At 33.6% G+C, this 24,220-nt stretch overlaps 2 protein-coding genes across 6 annotated transcripts; one reads left to right on the top strand and one right to left on the bottom strand.

The window, feature by feature from the left end:
- The first annotated feature begins 74 nt into the window (after positions 1-74).
- On the top strand, positions 75-3,338 carry LOC105430484 (Golgi resident protein GCP60). Its single transcript, XM_011644069.3, has 4 exons — positions 75-827; positions 1,511-2,607; positions 2,708-2,767; positions 2,869-3,338. The coding sequence occupies exons 1-4, from the start codon at positions 626-628 to the stop codon at positions 2,974-2,976; spliced, it is 1,467 nt and encodes a 488-aa protein (XP_011642371.3). The 5' UTR covers positions 75-625; the 3' UTR covers positions 2,977-3,338.
- Positions 3,339-3,565: 227 nt separating this feature from the next.
- Positions 3,566-17,482, bottom strand: LOC105430565 (uncharacterized). Of its 5 annotated transcripts, none has more exons than XM_089077575.1 (9): positions 17,119-17,482; positions 15,436-15,591; positions 14,678-14,809; positions 14,075-14,158; positions 13,588-13,815; positions 13,020-13,223; positions 12,648-12,839; positions 10,739-12,267; positions 3,566-9,938 (listed from the first exon to the last, which is right to left on the bottom strand). In XM_089077575.1, the coding sequence occupies exons 2-9, from the start codon at positions 15,454-15,456 to the stop codon at positions 9,290-9,292; spliced, it is 3,039 nt and encodes a 1,012-aa protein (XP_088933701.1). In that variant the 5' UTR covers positions 15,457-15,591; positions 17,119-17,482; the 3' UTR covers positions 3,566-9,289. The 5 variants fall into 5 exon arrangements, with proteins under 5 accessions (XP_088933701.1, XP_088933700.1, XP_088933704.1 ...); XM_089077574.1 differs by having other exon boundaries at positions 17,124-17,482; XM_089077578.1 differs by having other exon boundaries at positions 3,566-9,920; positions 17,124-17,482.
- Between the last annotated feature and the right edge of the window lie 6,738 nt (positions 17,483-24,220).

Below are 24,220 nucleotides of genomic sequence, written 5' to 3'. Positions count from 1 at the left end.
TTACCGTATTGTATCGAACCGTGCGCGTTACTAGGAAGAAAACTCTGCAAGACGCCGGCGGGGTAGGAGGGAAGAGTGAAGGAAGGGGCATAGCATGCAAGTGTAAAGACGTAAATATGCGAGAGTCGGGGGTGGTCGAGGGTCGAGGGTGGTCGAGGGTCGTCGCCGCCGTACAGTGCAGGCGCACCGAGATACAATGGTGCACGTATCCCGCACGTATTTACACATAGCCGTCTGACTCGTCGCCGGCCTCGTCACCCCATCAGCGGTGATTATGAAACTGGTAAATACTTAAGCATATCGAGCGCACACAGTCCACAGCTCTGAATCGTGGCTGATCTCTCGTCGGCGCGATCGTGCTCCGTTTCCCTCGTTCGCGTTCTTGAGAAGTATTTATTCCGCAACGCGCGCGACCGCGCGCGACGTTACGGCGCGACGTCTTCTCGCATCTTCGTCGCGCGAGCACGAGCGCGCCCCCACGTCTTCGTCATGCCAGTTGCGAGATAATGCCGCGGCGGCCGATGCTCGGCGATCGCGCTCGGCGGACGCTGGACGAGGACGAGTACCAGGTTAGGCACGCGCGATTTATATCAATCCCCGATCGACGTGTCAGACGCGAGCACAAATGGCGGCTGCTGCGGAGGAGAGTGTCTCCGCGCTTAGCGAGCGCGTCGACAAGCTAAGCGTCTCCGCGACGAAGGATGACGAGAGGGATGCGACGGGCAAGAGCAAGGATGACGGAGATGCCACGGCGAAGAGCTGCGAGCCGCGGCTCTGGGGCTTCGAAACGCGAGAGCTCTACAAGCTCGCGCTCAACTTCTACAAAGGTAAGCGCTTGACAATGTTTATTCATGTAACACTACCTACCTCTCGTCACGATGGAACATAGAAATATATTTATTTAGACTGGTTTAATCATGGATTGTTTAAGTTGCTTTATTAAAAAGATCTTTACGTTCCTTTGTCCAAAAATTTTGAGGTACATGTATTCTCGTGTTTTTTCCATTGTCATGCTGACTGTTGTAACGAAGGAAGATAAACAATAAATTCTCGATTTTATTCTAAGTATTATTACTAAAGATAATAGATGATTGGAATACTTTTATTAGTTAGTACAATAATTGTCAATTTTAAGTGTTATATTTTATAATTAAGAATTGTAAAGATGTATGTATGAATGTATTTTTTGTGATTATCTCTGAATTTACAAAATGTAATCGTTAATGTCTTTACATAGAATAAAATAAAAATCTCTCTTGTGTGTAAATTTGTACACATGCAATAACTATCAGCTATGACAATAACTTTTTATCTGTTTAACTTGAAACATGAATAGTATTCATCTAGAAACTCTATAACGTAATAATAGAGGTACAATTTAAGAAGTATTAAAAAAACTTTGATATTAAATAAATTTTAATTTATTTTGAGTATTATTAAGTAGCTAAATTATTTATCCTGTATTATAGTTTTTTAACAAAATTTTATTATGAAAATTTAATTTATTTAGAGAAAGAAGGCAAAGCTGTTCACCTTTCTTACGAAGATAAATTGAAATTGGTGGCATTTACACAACAAGTAACACATGGAAAGTGCACAGCTGAGAATGCACCACCATTAGGTGTTCTGGACATGATTGGCAGAGATAGACGCTTAGCATGGCAGAATCTAGGAGATATATCAAAAGAGCAGGCAATGGAAGGTTTTATAGTATTACTGGATAAACTATGTCCTTTGTTCAGAACTGTAGTCGAAGCGCAAAAGAGAGATTTTGAGGAAAAACAACGACTTAAAAAAGAGGAAGAGACCAAAAAGTTAGAAGAGGAAAGGAAACTTAAGGAACTAGAAGAAGAGAAAAAAAAGCAAGAAGAAGAAAGGTTGAAGGAGGAAACTCAGAGGAGACAAATTCAAGATGCTTTGAATCAGCAAACGTATTATCAGTTCAAAGTATATGCCGAACAACAATATCCTGGTAATCCGGAACAGCAGGGTGTTCTAATCAGGCAATTGCAGGAACAACATTATCATCAATATATGCAGCAACTTCATCAAAATCAGTTAGTTATCGAGGACCAAACCGAGGAAGAAGAAGAAGAGAAAGAGAAGAAAAAGAAGAAGAGCATTCAACCAGAAGATACGACGGCCAAAAACGATGACAACAAGGATGATTCGAACGAAAACGAAAACGAAAATGTGAATGACGAAGATTCAGATGAAATAGAGGACTGGCCACCTATCACTCCCGCAGAAATGTGGACAAGAAAAGGTGTAGAGGAATTCAAGCAAACCATCAGAAGAGAGACGGGCGACGCAGTTATTAAAGTCGGCCATGGCGAAACCGTTACGGTGCGAGTACCGACGCATGAAGATGGTACGTGCTTGTTTTGGGAATTTGCCACCGATGGTTACGACATTGGTTTCGGAGTTTATTTCGAATGGTCGAAACCGGAAACGAATCAGGTATCTGTGTATATAAGCGAATCCGAGGAAGACGAGGACGAGGAGGAAGAGTACGAATCACGGGAAGATTTGGAAAGTGGCTCGGTGAATGGTAACACTCGACCTGAACGTAGAACGACCACCACACCTATAAGCGTTATAATACCTGTAAGTACTTAAATATCATATGTTGAAATGGTTGAAATTGAATAATTCCAGTTTAAAATTACATAAGTCTTATATCTATCATTTTATTTGTTATTTACAGATATATAGGAGAGATTCTCAAGAGGAAATTTACGCCGGAAGTCATCAATATCCGGGCGAGGTAAAAAAAACAGAATATTTTCTGCATTAGTTAATTGCACGTGCGTGCATACATGTTTCGTCAAAAATAATTATTTATCGTCGTTACTGTTCTGTTTGCAGGGAGTATATCTTCTAAAGTTCGACAACTCATATTCGCTTTGGCGGAGTAAAACGCTTTATTACCGAGTATATTACACGCGGCAAAATTTTACGAAGAATAATAATTAATCTTTACGTTGCATATTGAAATAAGATGTGTAACGAATGTACTGTCGTTTGTTGAGCACTAGCCTTGGCATAATCGTCTGATAACTGATAATGCTAGTCCAACTGAATAAAGAGTCCTATTTGTCCCTATTTGGTTCGCGCAAAAGCGACTAAATAAATGTTCACATACAAAGAAGATATATTTATTGTATAGTTAAATAAGAACACACGACACGTTCTATCCTTTAAAGTGGCAAAAAATGTGCACAAGAGAAAATAAATTCTAAATTGTTCTCAAGAAGCAAGAACTCCCATGTCGTGCAATAAATGTAAATTGGCATTTAATCTGTATGTGCATAATATATATAACGTATCTGCGACAATTCTTGCGTACATTATTATTCGCGTACATTATTATTAAGTGGCGTTCTGTCCTTATAATTTTGAACAAATTTTTAAATATTTGTATTAGCGCGCAAAAATCTTTATCTTTTATATGGAACAATGGAGCAATGGCTTCATTTTAAAACGATGAGTTAGACGTATACGCACGTTGAATATCTGTATCATCTACGTGGATATTTGTTTATGGAATATTTTTTGTGACTCGATGTTTTTATATATATATATATATATATATATATATATATATATATATACATATATATACATACATATACATATATTTTATCACTTAGCATTCACTATGTCATAGCTTTTATTAAAATTATCTTATTTTTCTTTAAATACAGCAGCAGAATTCAATGCGCATTTCTTGTTTTATTTGCGATGCAACGCGACAAAACTCACCCTTTTCCATTTTTTGGTAACGTTTATTAATCTACGTAATTATGTTGTTTTTACAGCAATGTCGTGCGATTTATATTATCCATGAGATTAATAATGGTAGTAATAAATAATAATGAGTATAATATATCCTGTAATATACACACACACATTCAATTACAGACTTACACTAACGGGTATGCGTAATTCCGCTCTTATCGTACTCTCATCTTATCATACGTTTAACACTTCGATCTATTATGACGTTTAATTAGAAGAGCACTTTTTTTGAGACGGCGTAAGTTTTGTCGTTAATTTATTCGAAGACAGAGCAAAATCGATTTTGTTATGCGCGCTCTATAAATACATGTAGATTGTCCACAAGAGATTAAATAAGCGCCGATTAAACGGAATTATGTCAAAATTACCGTTGGCTCATTATATTTGGCTCGTAGCGCGTTAGCTATACGTATATATGTACTTGAACAGCCTATTCACAAGCACACTTCCACATGAATCAAATTCTACTTCCTAAGCATCAAGTACATTGCGCTTCGCTAAAAAAATACGGCTTCGTTGTACGAACATTTTCGATAAGAAAGCTATTTTCACATATTTTTTTTTTTATTCTTGATTTTTTTGTTCCTGAATTACATATAATGAGCGTATCTCCTCGACTACCTGGATCAACATTGATTTTCCGACCTTCAATTCGGATGTGTCGTCGCGCTCGACAAAAAAAGACAAAATTTGTAAGCAGCTCATTCGTGTATAATATACAATTGTTATACCGCAATCGTGGTATGGCAGTTGACGAATCCCAAAGCTCTACTTTCTAACGCGTTTGTTTTCCTTATTTTAAATTTTAAACAATGCAAAAATGTTTGCTTTGTATGCGTTGGCCTATTGTTATGGCCTAAAAGATCACTATTTTAAAAGACCACTTGTCCACCATTTAATCTAAATGCGCTAGTAAAAATCGTGATCTTCGTAGTCGTTACGCCCAGAACTAAATGTGCTACTTCTTCATCAAACACTCATCGTCCTGAGATTCTCACATGGCGGCCTTATCCATCAGACGCATAAACATTCCGCCTGTTTCAGCCAGGAAGATTGAACGCCGTATAAATTACGATTAGGTAAAAACAATTTTGGAATATTTCTAGACAAATTACAGGTATGTATCGATACACATTATTAGACATATTTATATGTCTGAAGCACCAACCCAGATAACCAAGCTTGATGTAGCATATTGAGTAAACTAATGCGTATGTTACATATTTACTGATTACATTTGCTGACATTGAAATAGAATAGTAGCGTTTCTAATACAGCAATATGAATGCTTGCATATGCAATTAATTGATGAAATTTCAAAAGCAAACAGCAATACTGGTACATCATGTTGTCAGCAGTATGATAATAACGGGTGATTTGTCATTTCGTTTAGAGATGCCAAATGGAAGACGCGGTCAAATTGAAACTTATTAATTGCGGATGACAAATTGACAAATCGTCATTAAGTTGCTGTCATGAAACCTCTTTGCCAATAGCAGGTCGGTAGTAATATGTTGCCATCAATTTGCTGTTGTTAAAATTAGAATTAGAATTTTACGTAAATTTAATGCGATAAACATAATCCCTGGTAAAAAATTTTTTACATGTAGTTAGATATAATTATATAATTATATGTAAGGCGTCATGTATAAAATATGTCTCTATATAAAAATTATGATTATATATAAAGTGGCGATTACAATTATATGTAATTATACATAAATATATGTATTGATACATAATTATATATAATCATATATACATATATATTTTTATACATGGACATATTCCATATATAATTATATAGAAAGTTTTTATTATAGAAAATTTTTTACCGGGATGTCTTTTTCTGTATTTATAAAAATTAATTATTTCAATGAAAAAAATTAATTATTTCAATGTGGGCAATATGACAGCAACCTTAGCATTTGGCTATCTGGGAAATATATAAACTCAAAGCCAAAATTTCTCGATACTTTTACGAAACATTCGATTTAAATTTTTATATATCACATTTGGCCATCGCGCTCCTAATTAGTATCTCAAGTTGAAATACAATTAAGTTATCACATATCATAGATAACATTTGAATTATACTTCGAGAAAACTTTGATTAAATTAATCGATGATTATATTCAATGTATTTGTAGTATTTTGTTAATGTGGACAAATAATTATTAACTTTTTGTCGCTCAGTATACGAAAGAGAAATTTGAAATTAAATAAATGAAATATGTAATTAGAAATTTTACCGTAAACTAGATCAAAATTAAATCGAAATCTCTAACCTTAAGCTCTAGACGCGCGTCTTAATTTTTGCGCGACGTTGCTCTTTTTTTCAGCCTTAAGATTACGGATCCAAAGTATACGTATAAACACGACGAAGGCATATGCGGTAAAATATGTGCGTGTGTGTGCGTGTGTAGAGCGCCAGTTTTTTGTGATTGAAAGTGAACATTTATCAAAAACTCAGCGCGGCTATCTTATCAACACGCGCGCTCGCATCTCGCAGAATAATAATCGCGTGCAGTGTTAATTAATTGAGCTATTGTTTAACATCAGTTTTACTTCGCTTTACTCTACTTGTAGGAAAACGCGTAACTTAGTATCACTCGACGGATCTCTATACTTATCTATACATAAAATAGTTCCATAACGAATGAGCAACTGCGAGAAAAATAAATGCCTCGATAGGGATCAATAGGAAAATTCATTTTGCAAGATTGAGTTTTTTCATTTTAAGTAAGTGTGATTTAAATTTTAAACTCAACAATTTTTTTTTCATACTTTAGAAATATGATTACGTTATTATTGAACAACGGTATCGTTAAATAAATATTTTTAAAAAGAAAAAAATATAATTTCATCTTTTTCTTTTTCTAATCATAAAATTAAAAAAAAAAATTTTTCAAGAAAAAATCTTTATATATAGAACGCATTTTTGAGAAGAAATCTTAAACCCCTATCTTTTCATCTATTTCCCATACAGTTGTATGTAATGTGTTACATGGACTGATATACAATATAACATCGTATAACAAGTAATAACAAGTGAAATCTTCGATTTCTCGTTTATATTTACATGTTCGAATAATATTGGAGATGTATAAACAGGAAATGGATGTTGATACATTCCTTGTTAATATTTGAAATTGTACTTGTATCCATTTGGAAAGGCAAATATAAACGAGTAACTCGAAGAAAAATAATTATAATTAATTAATTTTATATAATTATAAATTCTTTTATAAATTTTTTACAAATAATTCTATAGACCTATAGACGGAGCATGTACTACTAATGTACTACTAATTAGAAGTGTGAATTAAATGGGAAGAGAATTCCACTTAATTTCTTTTGGCTTATTCCATTTAATTTGGAACCATTTGATTTTTCAGCTTTTTGTTTTTTTTTCATACGTCAATGATAATGTTGTATTTAACATGTTAACTCAACATAAATAAAAGCATGCACACATATATAAGAATTTATATTGAGGGTAATAAATAAAATAAGTAAATAAAATTTATAAGTTAATTTTTTTAAATTCTTAACTTCATTACGTGATAAAAACTATATTTATATTATATTAAATAAGTAGAAATTAAACAATTTGAACCGTTTGAATTTAGATTAATTTGTAGCGTAAAAGTTTAATCCGCAGAGACAGGCTTCGTGTCTATAGATCTGTGAATAATTCTATTAAATTATTTAATTGATAAAAAATATAGACTTAAAAGAATATGTAACAATGTGGAACTTGATTAGGTTCTTTTAAATTTGTGTTCAAGATCCACGAAATATCTTATATATAATACAAATAAAATAATCGAATTCAAATTCAGAATATACAAAATACTTATACTCTTATACGCGATACTCACGAAATACACACACGATAAATCTAAACGTCATGTTCACTAAACAATAAATAATGAAGAAAATGTTGTTTACAGCCGCAACTCGTAATAGCTTGCGTACGTAATTGACTCTTGACGTTTTGTAACAGCGTATACGCCTAAATGCAAATTGCGCGTTAACTTTCAAATTGGCTTGACTAAATTAGCGAGGCACATTGTCCCGAAAAATTAATTGTATTTTGACTCATTCCCGAAGCGCTATCGTTGTTTCACTGGCCCAATGCAATCTGATTTCTATATACTTTTCATCAATATCCGTAACGCGCATTTAATGTTAAATACGTTTGTGTCAAATAACACAGTTTAATAGAAAAACAGTTTCAAAATTAAAAGAAAAAAAAAAAAGAGAAAAAAAGGGATAAAGATGCATGCGACAAAAAAGTGATGTAAGTAAATTACATTTTAGAATAAATTTAAAATAAGAATTAATTGTAAAAATATAGATAAAAATGAAATATTTGTTATCCTAATACTTACGGTCTCATTTCAACGCAAATTTTATATCTTACACTATTTTGGTGTAACTTTGGTCGTTCAAAATATGATCATATAAGTCTTATTAAGCCTAATTTATAAATTTCTTTTAGAAATTAAAAGTCCTATCAACTATATTTTATTTTAAACGAAATTAATTTTTTTTAAGTCAAAACAGACTTTTTTACAAATTTAAATTTAAATTTGTAAAAAAACTGAAATAAATAATAATTTATATTTAACATCAAATGCACGCATTCGTAATCTTTCTTTGAATTTTTTTGATAGCCGATTTTCAAATTTTCAAAATGCGCAAATTGTGGTCCTCTTTCAAAAGTGCCTTTAAGCGAAGGCGCTAAGGGCAATAGCCCGCGTTGAAATATTTTTTGAAAAATTGCATGACTCGTTCGTGTATCTGATTAATTCGAAAAATAGTAGGACGGATACTTACAATATAAGTAGTGTGGAACATAGGAGTAACAATTTTAAGGCTGAGTCATGCTGACATTTTGGGTCAGCTAAATCTCCAATGACTCTCTGTCCTAATTAGAATATAGTCCCATTTACATAGCAATACTGCAGATAGAGGAGGAAAACTAGCAATCTTATCTAAGAGTGAGTTGCATTAACGATCTAGGTTAACATCCGGATTAAAATTCTGCTGGGTTTTTTTTTTTTTTTTTTTTTTTTTTTTTTTTTTTTAATCAGACACCTATTCTCAAGAAACTTTTAATACTGTACTGTAAACACGATATTATTCATGAAAAATTCAGATTGTTTTCGTTTCATAAAATTATTCAAACGTACACACATCGATAAATTCCAATATATCTATATCTGTAAATTTTGAAGATATGATTTCTTTGATATTTAATTATCAGAATTGAATATTCAATATTCAAAAGTTATGACTTATAAAAAAAAGTTAAGTTATGACTTATTATTAACAACTTATTTAAAAACAGTCAACCTTGGAGACTATTTCCGTGAATATTTTATGGTTTAGATTAAAAAAAGAATGCGCAGCAGAAATATTAACCACGGTTGCGTCTAATCGAGATCGGTGCAATTGGCACTCCGAGAATCAGCACTCATTACAACGATGTCTCTATGCTAAAATTCATCCGTCTGGCGTTTTCCGTTCTGTAGTCCTCCACCCTGCCTGTAAAGCTTCTTCGGAAGTTCCTGTCAAGACGAGCGACCTTTGGACGTCTCTCGGTGAGCGATCTGGTTAAACCGGCGTGGCGTCTTCTGTTCGATAAATATCTCGGGTTGGCCGGATGATTTTCGCGAGGTCTATCGTCGTACTCGTTCGAACTCGTTGACCATCTGTTTGCGCGTTCGGACAACGATCTGTCGTAGGAAGGAAGCGAAACGCTGTCGTGTCGATACGCACGCGGCGTCTCTTCCGCTCTACCAGGGGTACCCGTAGTCTGCTCAAGTCCGTGCTGTCTGCTGTGTAAAAGATACTGAAGTTCCCTTTCGTAGGGATAGGATGGAAGATGCATGGCGTGTGAACATGTGGCACTGTCGGGCCGAAATTGATTTCTGGTATAATTGCTTGGAAAACATCTTGCGTCCCGAATGGTTGGAGGTCGGCTTGGCCGAGCAAGCATCGCCGAATCGTTTGCAGGATCCTCTTTGACATTGTGCCCTCTTAAATTTCTTACTGGCACAAAATCCTTGCCGCCGAAAGGATCGCCAGGGAAGACTTCTTGTATTGGACTGGCGAAAATGAGCGTTCTATAAAGACAATATCGATTTATTTCACTTGTTTGAAATGTCGCATGAAGCAATTGATTGTTAAAGCAATTGATTATTTTGTAACTTAGAAAAAGAAATATAGTGAATGTTGTGTTTAAACATACGAAATTCTTTGTTTTATCTGTAAGTAATTGCTTTAACTCCAAGTTATATATTGTAATATGTTAACTTTTAATTTGGCAGAGTTAAGTTAATTTAAAATTGTCTTATAAGATAAAAGCAAAAAATAAAATTATATAATACTTATATAATACTTAATTTAGTATTTTATATATAATACTTAAAATTTTTGTTTAATGTTTTAAACAATTTTATTTTTATAAAATATAGAAATATAATTATAATAATATAATAATTACACTAAATCAAGAAGAGTGTATAAATATAATTCTAATAACTTTAGGGAATTCAAATTTGGAAATTTATTTTCATTATAAAATAAATTTGAATAAAGTGTAGAATATTGTATTTGTAAAATAGCTTACAAATTAATTGCCAGATTTAAAGTTAACAATTATAAGATAATTACCAATTAATAATAGTACAGCCATAATATACCAAAATACAAGCCGTTATGTGATGAGTAAGCAGAAACAAAATACAGCGTAATATTAATTATTAATAAGCAGTAAATAACATCAGCAACAATTAACAATAAAGCTTGCTTATAATTATCATAAAATGCATAAAATGCGTAAGAAAATTGCTGATCACTCAAAATCTAATACTACGACAATCAGCATTAAACAAATCAAATTATTAAAGTAACAAAACTTTACCTGGTATTTTCCCGTTTCGGATCATTGAAATACATTTTATCTCTTTCTGCTACGAATTCCTCGAACGATGGCATCCTCCTTCTAGGATTCAGCCTCTCTCTTGAGCGTGGACGATCGCCCAATTTATCGGCTTGAACATCGCTCTTCTCGCCTTTGTCGGAACTACCAATGTGTCCGGGACCATGATTAGCATCCTGTTCGGCAAAATTCTGGAATTCATCCATGGTGACTAATGTGTACCTGCGCCTGTTTTGTTTCAGGATCGACTTTAAGCAGAAGTACGTCTTCGAATTGGGTAACTTCCAGCAGGCCTCGTTCGACATAGGATTCACCACGATCCTGCTACGATTCAGTATTCCTGGCTCGGTTTTTGGAATGGCCCCCATGTTTCTCGGGGAAACGGTCGTCTCGTCGAGAGAAAGGGAACGATGGTGACTCAAAGGGGGCGGACGGGAGGCCGGGAATCTCCTCTGGCGTTCGACCAAAGAAGGGTGCTGCCTTTCATAGAAAGGAATATTCGTCTGCACGTTGGCGGAGCTGTCTCTGCCAACTGTGTCAATTCTACCAGCTCTGTCAGCACTGTCAACTCTGCCAACTCTACCAATTCTACCAACTCTACCTCCTAATTGTTCTTCTTCGTTCTCAAGTATGTTCTCCAGGCTCCTGACATTGCCTTTAGGGAGCGTATCCAATTCCGATCGCGATCTTAAATTAGGTTCGGAAATGTCACGGGGAATAGCCCCGTGCTCTCTTCCGGGCATTGTGCCGGGAATAAAATCTCCCGATGAAATTTGCGAGGGCCCTTCGCCGGGCTTGTTCCTCGCGATAACACGAGGAAGGACGTCAACGTTGATTGTTTGCGTACTGGCGGAAATTCTACCACAACTGCTGCACCTACTTGGAGACGCGTCGATGTCGTTCATGGAATGTGGAGTCACACTTGTGGGGGGATGCAATCGACCGTCGGCAGTCGTTCGTAGCATTGCTAATTCACTTTCAAAGGTATCGTTAGCTTCGATGCCCGTTATCAGCGGACTGCCGATCGGCAGGTGTTCTCTGCTGGTCATAATCTCAGCGTAACTGCGCTCGTCCATTCTACTCTCATAGCCACTCGTGTTTCCGTGACACGGACAAGGGCAGTGACATTCGCATGGCATCGGCGATAACACTTGTCTATTCAGATCAACGAAATTTGCGTTATAAGATGTTGCTGCATCGGTCGCGCTTTCAGTGCCGGCATTAGTCGCGATCACGTTCCTACGATCGCACTGTTCGGCACGCTCGTAGAGAAGCGCCTCCGAATAGCTGGGTACCATATCCGTCGCGACGTTTGTCTCTCCACGAGTTTGCCAAGGTTCTTGTCTCTGTTCCGGCTCGTTATTGCGAGGCGTTGCTGGTTCCATCAGCAACGCTTCGCTGTAACTGGGCGCGAGCATGTAGGAACCCGGCTGGCTCAGCTGGCTCATAGATGCGTGGATAGGTTCGCCGGAGATCGGTGTATCGTAATTTACGCCAAAAAGCTTGGTGACCTGAGACAGAGAATCTCGCATTTTTATTTCTACAACAAATTTAATCGCATACTTTTCTTAGAGAAAAAAGAAAAAACTAACCAACTTTGATAATAAAATATTAAAATTTTAATATTCAAGTCGTGAATAAAAATATGTGCAGTAGAGTGTGAAATTACAAGATAAAATAATATAAATGAATAATTATTTTATTATAAATAAAAGATGAATAAGAATATGGTAATGTGATTAAAAAAATTATACATATATTAAAATGACAATAAAAGTAATTATATATAACGAATAATATTTCATATTTCAATAATAATGAAATTTTAAACAAAAAGATGATTGAATTGCAAATTGGATGATAATCCTAATTCATTTAAAATTATTATTACCTGATAATCAGCGTATTGTGTTTTATATTCGATGATTACTCGTAACGGCCAACTAAGAAGTAAGGCGCTTAAACACCAATAAACGTAACGATTTGTGAACCACGGGTTACCAAGAACGGCAACTAACATCGTGTTAACATTATATCCGAGATCGAGACCTTCTCTCATTTCCATGTAGTCATCACTAAGTTCCTGAGAAAACGGAAATATTTCTCGTTATTTACATCCTTATGAAATTTGATTGAATTTTTCGTCCCTTTTTCCTTTTACTTAAATTTTGTTCGTATAGTAGATAAAGTCCGAATTTAGTTAGTGTAACAGAAAATAACGATGCAATAATTATTACATACGTACAAGCATACATTTCCGTACCTGTTCTGCGAAAAATCGTGATCGTGCCTCCTCAAATTCCGTGGCGGCTCTTATGTTCGAAAATGCGAATCCCTTGGTAAGCATAATCTTCGTGATCTGTATCTTTGGCTCGAGTATCAGTTCCTTACTGATGTCCTTGACTCCACAATAGTCGTAATAGTAGTGGGTGGTGGCCGAGTGTGTGTTCACCCTCTCGTAGTAGACCTGTACGGCGAGGGGGTGAGAGGAGATTCGTTAGGCGCGTCCTTAACCCTTCCGTTATCACGACATCAATTATCACGATATATTCCCAACGTACAGCAGCAGAATATTTGCATAAGTTTTATCAGAGGCTTTATGTAAAAGGCTATTTATTTAAAGCTTCTTAAAGTCTCAATCTGTTTTAAATTATTGTTTTCAATGTTGTGAAGATGTTCAGATTTGATTCTAATCCCCCCTCCCTAAAAATATATTTTTTTTAATTTTTAAATGATTTTTGAATGTTCCGAGGGCTTACGCCTGAAAATATGGAAGAATTAAAGAGGAAAATGTATTCGATAAAAAAAAAAAAAGATGTGCAGCGTGTCACCTGCGTGGTGGTATAATTATCTCCGTTCCTATAACGCGTAATTTGCCGTTTCCTGCGCACGTAGTGATAGGAAACAGCTTTCCACCATATCCGTGGCTGTGCCATCTTTAGCTGCGCCAATTTGGACAGCACGCTGTCCTGGCTCTCTGCATGCAGTAAATCGATTCTGATTGGCGAATGGTAACACTCTACCAGATAAACCAGATACAGCATCCCCATAAATGCCACCTGTACAACAAAGAGAGGGATAGAGAATGTGATGGAAGAGCCGAGGGGGTGGCGCGATATGCATTCAAGCGTGTGTGAAGAGCGGAAGATCCGAGCGAGGAGAGTCGATATTACTCCTCGTCGAGTAATTTCTTTTTTAAAGAGGGACATGCACAGGATTGATTCATAACAAAGAAAAAAGATACAGTATGCGTGACATGGGATCGAGTTGCTTCCTTTTCTCTTCACCTTCTTTTCTTCCGTATTTCAGTATACGTACCGGAATATATATATAGCCGTCGTCGCAGGGTGATGATACATGCTTTGTACTTCTGATGGGGTATTTAGTGTAGTTGACCATAATCTAAAGAAAAAGAGGAGGAATTTTCATTTGCAAGTCTAAGAGAGAATTTTCCGTACATGCGGCGTAGTAATAATGGATGCTAGAACTCTTCTTTCAAAAGTATTTTTTAATTTGAAAGACTTCAAAGAGATTCGAATGGCTTTGAATATTATTTCGAAAAATTCTTCAAAATTTTAAAAAAATCTCGAAATCTTATATATCTCGAAAAATTTTAAATTCGTTGACTTATTGCCATTCTAAATTAATAATGTCAAAAAATAGAAAATATGGGCTCACGTTCTAAATCTTCTTTTGTTGATAAAAGTATCTCTATAAATGATTTATAATCAATCAGAAGGCTTATAAACTTTAAACATTTTTTATCAATAGAAGATTCAGAATATGGGCCATTGTAAAAATTTTTGCATTGGTAGCTACATCGAAACGGTTTGAGATCTTTATGATACACTTGCAAAAATTCAACATGTCTAAGCATATTATTAGCGGTACGAAATCAATTGTAGAATTTGTTTCACGTACTTTGGTAACATTGGCACATCTACACCACGTTACTGCCGCGAGACAGCCATATATAAGAACTGTCAACACTAAACATTTACAATTCGGCTCCTTTTGCAGTGCTCCGCACAGCGTTTGGGGGACCGGTCGCTGCTGAAAATGAAAGAATAATGCGCGGAGTTGTCAGTTATCTGCAATAGTAAATAAGCAAAAAAACGAGAGCGCAAATAGTCAAAAATTAATCTCTACCGGGAATATATAATAATAAAAGTAATAAGTAATAATACATATATATCTAAGAAAAGTAACAAAAAATTTATTTTAAATGATTACTATATCATATCCATCTAATTAGTGTTATCAATAAAAATAAAGCTTTCAAATATATAGATATGGTATGATCAAGATGTTTTTTTTAAACAATAATAATAATTTTTTAAATAAAATATTCTTCTTTATTTAAATAGAACTCTGAGATCTATTACATCATATCAAATTAACGATATTAATTCTTTTCTATAACTGTTATACTAATCTATAATTTCTGTAATATAATTATGACAAAACTAATAATAATAATTATTTTTATATTTAGAATCCCACTTTATGATTAAACTCGCGCCTTGCAAGTTATTCGTAGCGTCCAAGATTTGAAATAGAGTCTTCGTATAAGATTAATATATTTATTATAAATTTTATATGTGACGAATTGATTTGACTGCAAAAAATAAGAAAAAAGGAAAAAAAAGAAATGAACGATCTCGCGCTTGTTGACGTACTTCTTCGTTTTCTCGATTCATTATGACGATGGTATTATCAGACCCGCCTTCGAACTGGATGATTATCAGACGTTAGGGACCAAATTGCATCATTTCAGTGCCACCTACCATTCCTCCGTTCACTCCTTGCCAAAATGTGTACTTCCTCCTATAATCCTACGAGTACCATGATACATATAAATCTATTGTTCTTTTTTTCATTGAACACATCGCAATGGAACATATTATAAAATCTTCATGACCTTTAAAAAGTTTTAAATAATAATCGAAACATCTGAAATCTTTGTGATGCATTTGAAACAATTCAATATGCCGAAGCTTACTAGTGGCACATGAAATTTGTTGTAAAGCAAATTTCACATATTTTAACAATGTTGGCACATGTTACGTTTAAATCAGGCCTATCCAAATTTTGCTCGCGAGGTAAATGCTTTCATTTCATCCTGGACTTTAGAGAGAGCTTTAATATCCGTATCCGTTTTCATTTTTTTTTTCTATTTTTTTTAATGAGATAATGAAGAACAGAAGCATTTAGTGAGCAAAATATTGGACAGGCCTGATCTATATTACGTCACGCGGGAAAACGCGCGAGATACTGTAGCATTACGTCACTATGAACACATACAAGGGAGGTTTTCCTATTGATGCGCAAATTACCCGTTCGGGAATTATTCATGTCAATATCTCCCTATCTATAATGAAATTTCGTACAATAGAAACTTCTATCGCCGAATTTATTATAGTCCGCTAAATACATCTCCCTATAGAAAAACGTTTTATTAAATTTATTTTCTAGAAATTAAGATATTTTTATCTCTATTGTATATCCGTATATGTAAAGTACGTGTGTACGAGAGAAAAAAAGAGAGATTATAATATTTCTGATTATATAAAAAATCCATATATGCAAACATATATACATAAGTTATACACGATTAATAGTAATAAAAGTAATAACATTAACGTTTTACGTAGAAAAGACTGATAATTACACATACTTTCGCGCAATTTGCGTAATTTATGTAAAAATTGCAAAATCGATTATTCAGCTATGATAGCGAATTTAGTTATAATGTAGACACACGTGTATCAGTATCCTCGTTGAAATTAATTTAGCCTCGAATATTTTATATACGTTCACGTATTCAGATCACGCATGCGATATTCTAAAAAATAATTTCTTGCAAATATAATGACGCTTGCGTCAAACACACTCCAATGCGAATTTTTCGCAAAAAAAACAACGCGTACAACGCGCGAAAATTGCATGCCTGCAACGCCACGTTCCTCGACGTATCTAATTTTCTAAAAAAAATCGCATTATCAAATACAATTTAAAAAATTATTTTGAGCCAAATAATAATGTATTCTTCAACTTTAATCATTGAACATTGAGCTGTATTCCGATTTTAAATATTAAACTTTGAGTACATTCGTATTCGAATAAATAAAATCCGCATTAAAAAATATATTTTCGATAGAGAGTGTCTATCTATCAACAAACGCAAACACGTTTCGCAAAGCTGAAATCATAAAATATGATACACGTGTATACTAAAAAAAAAAAAAAAAAAAAAAAGTAAGCTATGTCGTGTAATTTTAATGCGGGTCCCGCGGGTCTTGCAACTTCCGCGGTATCCGTAAATTCCTGCAAGTGCATTCGTCATACGCGTTTCATCGTACTTTACCGCCACTTCGATGGATATCTGGACGACGCTCGCCACATCCTTGCGTTACGCGATCCGACATTCGCAATTCTCTTACTTTAATTTACACGTAAAACTCGTAAAATTCACATTTATCTATGCATCGAGGAAAAATGATTCGAGTAGAATTTCTGCTCGGAAATGCTCGGACGGGAGTTCGAGTGGAAAGTGTCGAGTGCGCGGCGATATGTCTCGCGCGCGATTTCACGCACCCCCGGCACCCCTGCGTAGCAGTACGTCGCCCTGAGACATGGGTGTGGATCCACTCCCAGGAAACGTGCCGCGATCGCCGCTGCTCGCGTTAACACCGTACACCATACGGAGCGTCCTCGCGGCGGCGCTCTGACTGATGGACAGAGGTGGTCGACGCTCGGCGTCGGCGTCGGCGTCGGCGTCGGCGTCGACGGGGGTTGCTGCCTCACCCGCCTGGCGTCGCGACGCGTTACATCAATGTGTACGACGCGCTGTCGTTCACTTTTTCTTGCGATCCTTGACGGTGCTGCATACGCAAACAATCGACGCCGTAAACCTTGAATAACCGACTCCCTTTAGAGGTAATTTCCCTCCGTAACGAGAGTATTTATGAAGGCCATCGATGACGGTCAAACACATGGGAATGTCGAGTGTCAAAGGATATTTCTTGGATGGAAATTGCCAATTATATGCGAATGGCGAAAGCTTTAGCTTTTCCATCTTTGGAAAACATGATTACTCAACTGTCTTTTAAACTTATATATATTATATATAAAGCTTATATAAAATGAAAAGGGTAACATATTCGAAATAATTTGGATTTACGATTTGATATTATATCATCAAATCGTAGATTTAAAATTTTTTTTATATTTTTTTCACTTCCATCTAAAAAGATTTCTTTAATATTTGTGTTTTTTAAAGGAAAAAATGTTCCTTTTAAATAATCCATTAGATAAATTGATCATCATAGCCAAGCCTGTGTCACAAGCATTATTAATCCTATTCACACATGTAGACATGCGACACACACACACACACGCGCGCGCGCGCGCGCGCACACACACACACACACACACAAAATACATGAATTAATAAATTGCATAAGCATCTAATTAAACTATAAAAATGGATTGGATGGATCGATCATGTTTACTAATTCAAGGATAAATTTTCAACAATATTATTTAAATAATATTAATATTAATACTTTATAGAAAAATTGTTTAATATATTTTATTACTATATAATATCACTACATATTCTAACTCTGACTATTTTAGAAAAACATATACATTTAATTTTTATCAATTAGATCATTATACATAATCAATTATTACTATTTTTTTTTAATAACAAAATATATTTATGCAAACAGATTAAAGATTTTAGTCATATGATATGTTTTATAGTTTTTTTTAAATTCTGAATCAAATATTTGTTACGAACGATTCCGCAGAAAAAAATGTCTGGTCTAAAAGTTGGCTATTAAACGCATATTGCGTCTGTGATTGATGTACATTTCAACCAGTTAAAATTTCGAATTTTATAAATATAGTAATTTCTGTTTTGTAAATATGTAATTTACATCACTTTAATTAATATCACTGTTTTCATTTTTTATTGCATTTTATATATAATTTAAATCATTAAAATTCACATTTTTCATATAGAATGTACAAGTTACTATTGGATCATTGTATGTCTTACGGATACAAAAGATAAAGGCCTGAAGTATAAATAAGACGTCTGATGCTTCAATTATATTATACAACAGATTTGTTTACATTATATAAATCGGCGAAATTTATTTATAAAATGTTATTATAAAATGTTTATACGGAAAAAAACTTTTATCGTTACAGCTAGTTTGCTGACACTGTGTTTACTGCTGCAGCAAAAAAATTTATTGCTACTATATAATTTTTTTTAGCAAACAATATTTATATCTACTATAATTATACTATGTTTATACAAATTAAAATTTTATTATATCTGTTAATAAATGTATCAATACGATAAAAGAATATAATTAATCCGATAATGGTTAATCCAATAGATGGCGTTACTTAACAGCTAACTCGCAGTTAAAAAACATCTTGATTGAATATATTTATTGTACAACAATTTAACAATACAGTCTGTTAACATAAACATCTTTTAAATATCTAACGTGACATTAAGAAATATGAAATATTTAATCAACTAAATTTCTGACATCTATTAGTATAATCCATTCATTAAATTAAGTTAATTTGTCTTTTTTTAATCAATTATTTTTCACCGGATTATAGTCATGTATATTTCAGAGTAAATTAATTAATCATGTCATTATATAAACATTAAAATTATGACTTTTTGTTTACAAGCTTTCAAATTTTCAATCTTCTTAAAATAAATTAAAACTTTAAACTTTTGTTTTGCTTCTACTTTGCCGAAAGTTTGCTCGCAAAATCTTGAAAATAATTGTATGTGATGAGAGAAATTTAAAAGTTTCGGAAAAATGTCTTTTGAACCACATATTTGAATTTTTATTTGAGTTTTGTTTTGTTGCTGTTTTGTTGCTGGAATTATTATTAAATGATAAAATATGTAAGAAAAAGAGAATATTGATGAGATATTACACGTAAAAGTTGAGATTATTTTGAATTGTCTCTATTGTTTTACTATATACGACAATCAACGACAGTAACTATAGCTACGCGAGATGAAAGGCGTTTTGGCGCCGTTTCGTCGGCTATCTATTGATTGCAATTTGAGATGATGGTCGAAAGAACAAACGCACATGTATGTCAAAATATTTGAACAAAAGGAAGAAGGACGGTGCGTAAAAATGGTTAAATTAATTAGTAATAAATTGTTAATAATAATCGCTGATTATTTACATTATTAATATCTACTAATTATTACATGATTTAAACGTTTTTAAAAAAGAATTATGTTCATTATCTATCTATCTCTCTGCTCATTTGTTTTTGTGAATTGAGAAACAATTTGCAATTAACGTTTAAATTTCAAAAATTAAAAATAAAATATATTAAATATTTATTAATTAGATTATTAATTAGATTTATTAATTAGACGTATCGTAATACTTTTCTTCTTACTTTTTGTTTAATTATTATTTTGTTTAATTATTTTGTTTAATATTTTTTGTTTAATTGCGTGATGTCGCCAGACGTCAAGAAAAAAAAAGAAGAAATGGAAGACACTTGAGAATATTAAATTCTTAATTCTGAAAGTCAAATGTTTAATTTTAAAGCAAAACTTTTTTAATAAATTTTTTATGTTTACGTTTTGCAAAAAAACCATTCTCTGATTATGATATCCTCGCAAGACTTGCACCTGAAATTTTATTAATGACGATAAACAGTGACGTACATATGGTTCAAATAGATTCTCTTTAATATTATTTATGGAAGCGGGATCTAGGAAGCTGCTCTGGCACCCTTTAAACGATTTGACCTTATTTTTTCAGGGCAATCAATAGGCTAGGGTTCTACTAATAAATACTTAACCAGATCGATAAGTAAGCAAAATCAACAAAATCGCATGAATAAGTACGACAAAATATGTATACTTCTGTATATATAGATTTGTATATCTGTCAGAGATATGTGCGCGTGCATAATACGGCGAATTTTGTTTATATACATACTTTATTTTTTAAATTTTCGCGAAAAGATCATTTATTTCTCGTAGATAAGAGCCCACGATAACCATGCATTAAGAAATAAATAATACAATGATATTTGCATATCATAATTCAATTTTTTTGGAAATCAGTCAGGTCTATCTGCATTCTGTCTATAGATCTACTCTTCAATGTTGTATATAGATATGCAGGTATTGATGCACGTGCGCGCGTGAATGCATCAATTGATTTTGAGGATATTTATATACAACGATAAGAGGTGGCTGTAACAACAAATTTGTTTCAATTCTTTTGACGCCTTTGAGCAAAATAAGTAAAACAATAAATGTTTGAATAGCACTTATCATTTGAACTTTTATTATAAAATAAACTTATATTAATAAGAGACATCATTAACATGGCTATATATTCGAAAATTGTATTTTGTAAGTAGGCGAAAATTGTATTTTGTGGAGTAGCATTTAATTGATTAATCAAGACAAAAAAATTTCTTGGCTCCGATTGGCTCATTTATAGGCTCGTTCTACAATCAATCGATGGCGCTGTCGGATGTTGTCAATTATTTATTATAAGTTATATGTCAGATGTGAATACGACAAGATGCTACAGGATTCTATAAAGAGCACATGCGCATATTTTGTTATAAAGTACAAATGTTGAAAAGTCAAGTTTACGAGATAATTTACATTTTATTCTCGCACATTTTAAAATAAAATGTAAAATACTCGTAAACTATTGGCTTTTCGACATTTCGCACTAGGTAGACGCACTTTGTGTGAAGGCTGGATCCTCATACAGACCAGCGCTTTGACACAGATGCTGATTGGTGAAAAATGAGTAGTGGGGATAAAACGGCGGATGAATCTTTACTATTTATCCTCATTATCCGTTTTTCACCAATCAGCGCTCGATGTCAAAGCGCTAGTGTCTGCATCAGAATCTAGGCAAGAGAAACCACATTGGCGTCATAGATCTTATAGTATTGGATACGCCTTTTCCTTGGAAAGAGAGACTAAATGTCGTATTTTCTATCCTTTAGTTTCCAAAAGAATATGATAAAAAAGGATATAAGATATTGTTCTTTCGCTCTATCATACAGAACTAGAAGGACAGAACATTACTCTCCTACTCTATCAACTCGGACCTCAATTTTAGTCAGAAGGCATATCTAGTATTATAAGATCTATGATTGGTGCCCTATTTTATCTCTTTTACTACCCTCTCATTGGTGTACGTCAAGAGAACAAAATCACCAATAAAATGCTAGCAGACGAGATAAACGTGGCAATAAGGCGCCAATGTAATTTTTCTCATTTCACTGTGAGCATACATTTACCTAATGCGATGCTCAATCTATTATATATGATATTAAAGATAATAAAAACTGGACATCCGATTAGTCTTTATAAGTCTCAGTCCACAATAGGTATTTAATCTTTAAGCCGTAAGAAATTAACTAATCATAGTTAACTATTTTATTCATATTCGATTGATTGGTCAATTTCTTAGTTCTTAAAGCTTAAATTATTTATTGTGGACCGACACTGGCCGTCTTTAATAGGTTTGGTACAACAGTTCTTTATATTATCATATAATTATTATAGTTATCATACGTTTATTTTCATATTTGAATTGTACGGATACATTTAGAGCCAAATTTCATTTTTTTGGGTACACAGTATGTTGGAAAGAATGGACCTCACCATTATATGCGTAATGCTTTTCTTTTTTACATCATGAGTGTTCTTTTTACACCACTATAGCTGCGTTCAAGAAATGCGTTATTAACATTACATTTTTATCGCTCATTAGATGTAAATTAATAAATATGAATAAATTAAATAGATCAGATACAATCTGATCTATTTAACCAACCAATTTAATCAATCAGCATCCAAAGAGATAGAGAAAAAACATAAAATAAAAAGAAACAAAGCTGTAAAATTTCCTAAAAAGATTTAGTTACAAGGATAGTAAATTTAATTCAACAGATTCACATCCCTGCTAGAGAATGTTGTATATACTGCAAGAGGGAGCGTATAGCGGCTTTTTTCGGAGAAATTGGTAAAAAATAAAAGAATAACCCTGGCTGCAGATCAGCATGATGACGCGTTTTTCCGAGAAAAGCTGTAAGCTTATTATCGCGTATCGCATGTCGCGTCATCGTGCTGGTCTGAATCCAACATAATGCGGTAGGCAAGTCGGGTGTAAATAAGATTCTGGAATTGAAACGAGAACTCGAAGTTTAATCGACAAACAGGAGTATTCAAAAGAGATACAAGCCAGGAATCAGAAACTAGAGCACAAAGACGAAACAATAAGAACGCAAAGAAATTGCCAAGAAAAACATCCACGTGGCTTCATTATTTATAAGAACGAGTAGATTCGATCAAGCGAGTGACCAAAGATGTGTGAAACTGAAAAGAAAAACCGTTACATATAAAAAAGACGATACATTTATTATAAACACTAACGTTTAAATTTATCTATAATTCTGATACTAAAAATTTAAATCTAAAAACTGCACAGAATTTCAAATTATTTTATAGAGGTAAGTCAAATCGAGTTGACTTAGCAAATAAAAAATGGGATAGGTAATCTTTTAAAATAATTTATTAGAAAATTCCTAAAAATTGACATTAAATGGCAAAGAACGTCACAATAAAATCTGAAGAACATTACATTACATTATATTGCATTACATTATATGCTAGGACATAGGAGAGATGACGCCCGATTGCCCACGTTGCTGATGGATTAATTTAAAATAAAATTTTTTTATTGGTTGATCTAGTGGAAAATCTCCAGGCATTAGTAACTGTAAAATGTGTCCAATTGTAACGTGGCCAAACGGAACACTCCTATACAGATGTAATCAGATCTTATAGTCTGGATAGATCTTATAGGATCTTATAGGATTATGTCTTCTGACTAAAATTAAAGTTTAAGTTGATAGAGCAAGAGATTAATGTTTCTTTTATTTCTGTATATAATAGAGAAAGAGTAATATCTTTTATTCTTCTTTATCGTGTACTTTCGGAAACTAAAGAATAGAAGATACGACACATCTATTGTCTTTTTTCATCTAAAAGAAAAAGTGTATTCAGTACTATAAAATCTATAGATCTATAGGTGTAACATAATGGACTTTAACCAATCGGTGAGCGCGAACTAGACAGCACTTAAGGCCATTGCACATAAAAAAAGTTAGTTTAGTCATAATTATATGACATAAACAAATTGACTAATTACAATTGATTATTTTTGGACAAAGAGAATAGACGAATCTTGGATGGTTAATTTATTTATTTTATAATTACGACTAAAATTTTTTCACGTGCAATGGTCTTTAGTTGGAGTATATTTCTAGTATAAGATATATTTAAAGAGAAGAAAAGTCCTAATCAAAATAAAAATGATCGAATAAAATATGGCCAAATAAATTCCGCGC

This window comes from Pogonomyrmex barbatus, unplaced genomic scaffold, assembly GCF_055798465.1.
Source record: "Pogonomyrmex barbatus isolate J1 unplaced genomic scaffold, ASM5579846v1 scaffold2, whole genome shotgun sequence".
NCBI classification, from domain to species: domain Eukaryota; kingdom Metazoa; phylum Arthropoda; class Insecta; order Hymenoptera; family Formicidae; genus Pogonomyrmex; species Pogonomyrmex barbatus.
This window is presented reverse-complemented; position numbering and strand designations above follow the sequence as displayed.